The sequence below is a fragment of the Propithecus coquereli genome, unplaced genomic scaffold (genome assembly GCF_000956105.1).
Source record: "Propithecus coquereli isolate 6110/MARCELLA unplaced genomic scaffold, Pcoq_1.0 Scaffold38, whole genome shotgun sequence".
In the NCBI taxonomy this organism is placed as follows: Eukaryota; Metazoa; Chordata; class Mammalia; order Primates; family Indriidae; genus Propithecus; species Propithecus coquereli.
The window spans coordinates 242,140-248,882 of NW_012149507.1; the positions used below are offsets into that span (position 1 = coordinate 242,140).

A 6,743-nucleotide genomic window follows, 5' to 3' on the forward strand; every position below is an offset into this window, starting at 1 on the left:
AAAATGTTAGCTTCCTCTAACACTTCCCTGGAGGGTACTATTTTCCCAGCTGTATACCAAGAGCACTAGAGATGGGAGGGTGAGAAGCTCTAAGCATGTAGAAGTGCGGTATCTGTCCTTCTTCTGTTTGCAAATGTATGATTCATTTTTATGGATTACTGAACTTTTAAAAAACTCTTGATAAAGCAAAAATTCTTTCAATATTTAGGTGACAGGCATTTAAAAATTTTTATTGTGGGGGTTTATTCCTGAGAATAAAATTAGTAAAAATAGCCTCTTCAACCACACTAATGAGTCTGTGTGTCTATTAAAATTTTTCTCTAACCAATTAGTTAGCCCTATGATTAGGAACAGTAGTTATATCCAATGATACTGGTGTTGACATGGCTTTCCATATTGTATAGCTATTTGAAAGTTGTCACGCATTCTTAAATAAACCAAAGTGATTATAGTTATTGACTCGGCTAAGTCTTTGCCATTTAAAACCACACAAAAGTGGAGAAGAAACTGTATTTTACCTGTCATCTATTAGGCATTTATTTGAAACTGGGACAGGTTGGAGTAAATCTTAAAACCTTCAGAACTTATGCACAGGTTCTAATGTATTTTCAGTCAACAGAAATAAAAATTCCCAAATAAAAAAGTAAACGAACAGATCTATCAAATTTTGATATAAACACAACAGAATTTAACTATTTGAGTGGAAATATGATGAGAAAAATCAGTTGGTTTTCATATATACATAGAAGTGTAAGGTGGCTATTTGAAGAATTTCCTCCATATGTGGGCATAAATTACTGCCATCATACGGGATTGGCAACTACATAAAGTAAAATGTTTACGTCTGTTGTTTAAATTGCAAAAATGATAAAATCATTCTTTTCAGACTAGAAATTCTTATGTAAACACACATGCCACCAATGAGCCATATATTAAAAACTGATGAAATGTAGCAATAAATATAAACCTTTTAATGAGTTTTCAGGCAAAAGAAATAAAAATTATCAAATAAACAAATCAAATGAATGGATCTTTGTATTTTCTATAAAAAATATAATAAAATCCTAGAGGCCAGAAAATGCAATTATCTACATGTTGAATATAAGCAATGTTTTGTATAGACATCAAGGCATAATGTAGCATATGAAAAATTTCTTCTACATATGGGCTTAAAATATTATCACGTTACGTTTTGAGACTTGGTAAGTAGACAAAAAATGTTTTCTGCATTTGTGAGCAACTTTCTCTATTGTTTGAATTGCAAGAAAATCATTGGGCCTTGAATCTCATTAAAAGTGATATAAATTTATCAGTGTCTCTATCTGTGGATTCCAAGCCAAAGTATATATCTGGGATAAATTAGAACTCTGTATCCATTTCTAGCCAACCCTAGGACTGTATCTGTAATCTCAAAATGAAAGGCAGAGCTTGTCCAATCCCTCAGCACATTTTGGATTTGTTCTAAATTAGAAATGCAAAGACTACGTGTCTGGCCATTGCAAGCCTGGAAAATGGCTCTGCAGGATTTTGAGAGTGAGGCAGTTTTCAATTTACCAAACATGTGTCTGATTTTAAAGCCTGATGCTAATCCACGGCGGTTGGCCATGTCCATGATTTATGGCAGAAGCAAAATCTGCTTTTACAGGTTATAAATCTTGGATATAACAATATTTCTCTGCACTGTTAAATTGGGGCTGTGGAAGTGACCATTTACAACGTGAAATATAAAAAATGATATGTTTTACAGAAAAGGAAATCTGTGCCTGGCATATGGAAAGATATTCATTGAGCACCACAGCCATGAGAAAATAGAAGCTCTGTGAATGTTGACGACAAAGGCTAGGAAAGCGTAAGACACACTTTGTCAAGCTAAGCTTCACTAGAGGAACCTGTGCTCAGAAGAGAATAAGTTTTCAAAATATCAATTTTCAATAGTCAATGACAGAGGCAAGTTCATTTGCACCAGAATGCTGATAGTTATAGTACAGTATGATGTCCGTAACAATACAGGTTTCTTCAAACGGAAGGTCTTCCTCCTCCAGTGCAGGAGTGAGAGCATAAATATTGTCTGTTTCACTTTAGAAACTGATTCTCTTTGGAAGGCAGATCCGGATTATTTTGCAGGGGAGAAATTAAGGCTATTTCTGGCATTCTTGTTCAAAAAGGGCAATATATGTATATAACGTAAGCATAAAAAAGGGTCTCTTTCACCTCTTGTGTTCAGTAGCATTGGCTACATAAACAAGTGTTGTTTATCCCCAGATATAGGGAGGGCCAAGTTCATTTCTGCTATGAAGTCAAAATACTAGAAATGATTAGAATTCCACGTTCTAGACTGGCCTTTCTTCTGGAAGGACCAAATCCTCTTTCCTTTGCTTTGATCAAAGAAATGTCATGAGGAAATTTCAGTTGAAATTGGTGAACCGTAGTGCTCTTATTCCACAGTTCATGTTGGCGATGCCTGTCACTCAGGGCCGGGAACACTGAGAGGGCTGTGGGGACAAACACGGCCAAGCAGTGCTGTTTTTTCCCCACTAAACGTAGGATCCTCGTGGCATATAATACACGATAGCAGCCATCTTGAGGGTATTTCAAAGACTTGCTTGGGGCTTAATCACCCATTCTGCTTGAGGATTTGCATGATATACATCCAATATATAAGCATCTGGATCCAAGCAATGCTGTCCTAAAAGAAAGATAAAATTAATATTTTTAATAATGTACATTTCTCTGTGTGTGTGCATGAGCACACGTGTGTGTGTGTTATAAGGTTCAAAGAAGTTGAATATAGTTCTATCAGCCAAAAGCAAGCACACACATTTTAAAGTTTCTTTAATATTTTTCATTTTTTTACATAAAAAAATTTAGGGGGTAGAAGTGTTTTTTGTTCTGTGGATAAATTGTATCATGCTGAAGTCAGGGCTTTCAGGGTACCCATCACCAGAATAGTGTACACTGTTCTCTTAATAAGCCTTCCTTCCTCCCTCTCCCCCTTCCAACCTTCCTCCCTCCCCCCATGCCTTCCCTCCTCTCTTTAAGCCTGTGAAATACAGGTACTTCAAATAAATCTCATGTGTAATTGTGAAAAAAACCCAGACATATCAACCACAGACAAATTGTTTCCTAGCTTTGCCACGTCAATTAGAAAAATACGGCAAGAACTGTTTCAGGTATAAACTCGTCGCTTCTATGCTAACATATGTCCTCTAGTGGTTTTACAGACATGGACTTGACGGGGGCTAGAGAAGGTCCAAGTCAAGTTCATTTTAGGAATGGTCATGTTGTTTCTTTACTATGGACGCACCACCTACCTACAGGCAGGAGATCCGGAAATGGTAACAACAAAAAGATCATTCCGTGGGACAAGCATACTTGAAAGGCTTCATGTGCAAGCCCGCTTGAAATGTACACTAAAGCCTCAGACAAAGCTACTGAGATTTGCTTGTGCACTTGGCTTGCTTGATTCATTAATTTATCCAATATTTACTGTAAGTTACTATGTGCCAGGCACCATTCTAGGGCTGGGGATAAGCAATGTGTCAGACAGTCAAAAACGTTCCACAGGGGCAAAAGGCAACTAACAAATAAATGAATGTAATACAAAGTAAGTCCGATGGTGATAAGAACATTAGAAAAAAGCAAAGCACGGAAGGCATGTGAGGGAGGGTGTGAGCTGGGTGACCCATAGGAAGACCTGGGTGAGCGAGGCAGAGCATCCTGGGAGAAAGAGCAAATGCCAAGGCCCCGAGGCCCACCGTGCCCGGTGCCTGGACGTGCAGGTGTGGTGTCTGCAGGGAAGTCTGGCACACTGGCGGCATCTGCACACAGCTGTATTTAGTTAGAGTCGTGCGATGGATTGAGCCCACCCAGGAAGGTCAGTGTGAATAGGAAAGAGTTCCAAGGACCGGACCCTGCAGCTCTCCAACCTCGAGAGGCTGCGAAGACGAGAAGTCCTGGGCACAAGGGACTCCCACGGAGCAGCCAGGGAAGCCGGAGCGAAGGCAGAAGCTTGAGGTGTCCTCGAAATCGGGGAGGAGAGGGCGTTTCTCAAACAAGGGAAAGATGGCCTCGGTAGTCCTAAAGACAGACTTGAGCGACTGGACTCCACAACACGGGAGTCGTCTGGCGACCTCGACAAGAGAGAGATTCCGGCCGAGCGCTGAGGGGTAAAGCGTGACTCGAGTGGCTTAGAGAGAAAGGCAAGAAAGAAAGTGCAGTATAGACAACTGATCCAAGGACTTTTTGCTTCGGAGTGGAACAGAGAAGTGAGAGTAGACTGGAAGGGGGTCGAGAGAGAGTTTTGTAAAGATGAGGGAAATTACCAGAATTTTTTATGCAGATGAAAATGCTGCAGTTGGGAGGGAAAGGCTGGCGAGGCTGGAGGGGCCAACGGAGCAAGGCCCTGCCCAGGCGCGGGAGGCGTGAGGGGGGCGCGGCCCTCGGCAGGAGCAAGAGGAGCGCGGGGCTGTGAGGGCGTCCACAGATGTGAGGGGGAAGATTTGTCTTGTGATTCCTCTCCCCGCCCCTACCCAGGGAAACAGGAAGAATGAACCCTGGATGACAGTGAAAATAGGGAAGCTAAACAAGAAGGCCGGCGTGCTTCTGAAAGTTCTCATCGTGTCTTCTTTGTTTTGCGTGTGTGTCGAGGAAGATACTTTCCAAGTTTGAGGGTCACACTGAAAAGGCCCCAAAGTCTACTCCATAACAACACTAAAATATTCTCATTTAAATTTTGAAAATATTTTAGAAAAGTCATGCAACTGTTCTTACAGGAGATTAAAAAAAATCAGAAACTTATTGATTTTGAATTATCCAAGAAATGTGTAAAATATATACCTTTACAATAATAGAAGCATATTTGTTTTAGAGTAACCAGAGAATTTAGGAGTAGAAGTTATCACAGAATGCTTACCTATATTTCCTCCAATTTCATATAACCTTTGGTTCTGAATCTTAATACATTCCGATGAACCACGACTAAGGAAAAACAAATGAGAAAGCAATATAATTTTAACCCTCTTTCAAGATCTGGCAACAAACAATTCATTCTACCTTGATGAAATACACTACACAAAACCTTATTATGACTGAAGTTATGATAAACACAATTGTTTTTCTGTTTGACGCAGACAAGAAGCTGAGGTCCAGAGGATGGGGCTGTTCCACACCAACCTGGGCTGGCGCGGTGCAACATGACAACCTAGGGCCCATTCGGGCCACAGCCGTCAGCTCTATTTAGGAAGGTAACTGTTACTCACATATCAGGGCTGGCCAAGGAGCAGCTGGGTGTTTTTGCTTGTTTGATTGTTTTGTTTTTTCAAGAGACAAGGTCTCACTGTGCTGGAGTGCAGTGGCCCAACAAAAAGTCACTGCAGCCTCGAACTCCTGGGCTCAAGAGAGCCTCCTGCCTTAGCCTCCCAAATAGCTAGGACTACAGGTGCATGCCACCACGCTCGGCTAACTTTTTCTAACGTTTTTTGTAGAGACAGAATCCTACTATGTTGCCCAGGCTGGTCTCAAACTCCTGGCCTCAAGCAATCCTCCTGCTTTAGCCTCCCACCACGCCCGGCCACCAGCTGAGTATTTAATGCTGCTTTGTCATTGGCCACATTACTCTCAGGATTCATTTCTGCATTTGCCAAAAATTGAATGGAATTCTCTCCTCAGACCCTGTCACATTTCTAAGCTTGCCTTATGTTTTGCAGACTTTCTAAGGTTGACTTCATTGCAAGTCTCTGCCCTATAATAAAAGCAAGTCAGAGAACACAATTGCCCCATTTAATTTTTCCACCCCGGACTAGAATGCTGGGGTAGGAGATGCTGAAAGACCATCACTGATCACTATCCCAATTCAGGAATGATATGCAGCTTAGTTATCTCAAAAAGATTGTCCTTGCCTCTCTATTGTGAGGAAGAAGCACATGTGCCCTCTTTTTTTTTTTTTTTTTGTTTAAACTTATTTGAGACAATTGTAGATTCCCGGGTAGTTGTAAGAAATAATACATGCAGAAAATGCGCGCCCTCTACCCAGTTTCTTTCAGTAGGAATATCTTGCAAAACTCTAGTGCAATATCATGACCAGAATGTTGGCACTGATTCAGTCAAGCCACAAAGCATTTCCCTTATAAGAATTGCCCTGTTGCTGTTTTATAGCCACATTCACCTCCCTCACCCAATCCCATACCCCTGGCTACCACTACCCTCTTCTGTGTTTCTATAAATTCATCATTTCAAAAATGTTACACAAATGCAAACACATAGCATGGAACCTTTTCATATTGGATTTTTTCCTACTTGGCATAAATCCCTAGAGATTGACCCAAGATGTTGCCTTTTTATTGCTGAGCAGTATTCCATCGTATGGATGGACCACAGTTTGTTTCATCATTTACCTGTTGATGGTACCCCCCACCATCCAATTTTTGACTGTATAAATAAAGCTGCTATATAAGCATCTGTGTACAGGTTTTTGTGTGAACACAGTCATCATTTCTTTTGAATAAATGCCCAGGAGTGTGACTGTTAGGTCATATGGTACCTGGATATTTAGTTTTATAAGAAACTGCCCAACTGTTTTATGGAACGACTGTACTATTTTACATCCCCACCAACAATGTAAGAGTGATCCAGTTCTCTGTATCTTTGTCAGTATTTGGTATTGTCACTATTTTTCATTTTAGCCATTCTCATAGGTGTCTAGTGATACGCCATTGTGGTTTTAATTCGCATTTCCCTAATGGCCA

At 40.6% G+C, this 6,743-nt stretch overlaps 1 protein-coding gene across 1 annotated transcript in view; it reads right to left on the minus strand.

The window, feature by feature from the left end:
- Positions 1 to 2,515: 2,515 nt before the first annotated feature.
- ARHGAP28 (Rho GTPase activating protein 28) overlaps positions 2,516 to 6,743 on the minus strand; it is a 180,298-nt gene continuing 176,070 nt past the window's right edge. Inside the window, exons 17-18 of the mRNA XM_012652101.1 lie at positions 4,913 to 4,977; positions 2,516 to 2,686 (exon numbers count right to left, since the gene is read on the minus strand). Of these exons, the coding sequence (XP_012507555.1) occupies positions 2,592 to 2,686; positions 4,913 to 4,977 (160 nt within the window). The 3' untranslated portion in view covers positions 2,516 to 2,591. The remainder of the gene's footprint in view (positions 2,687 to 4,912; positions 4,978 to 6,743) is intronic.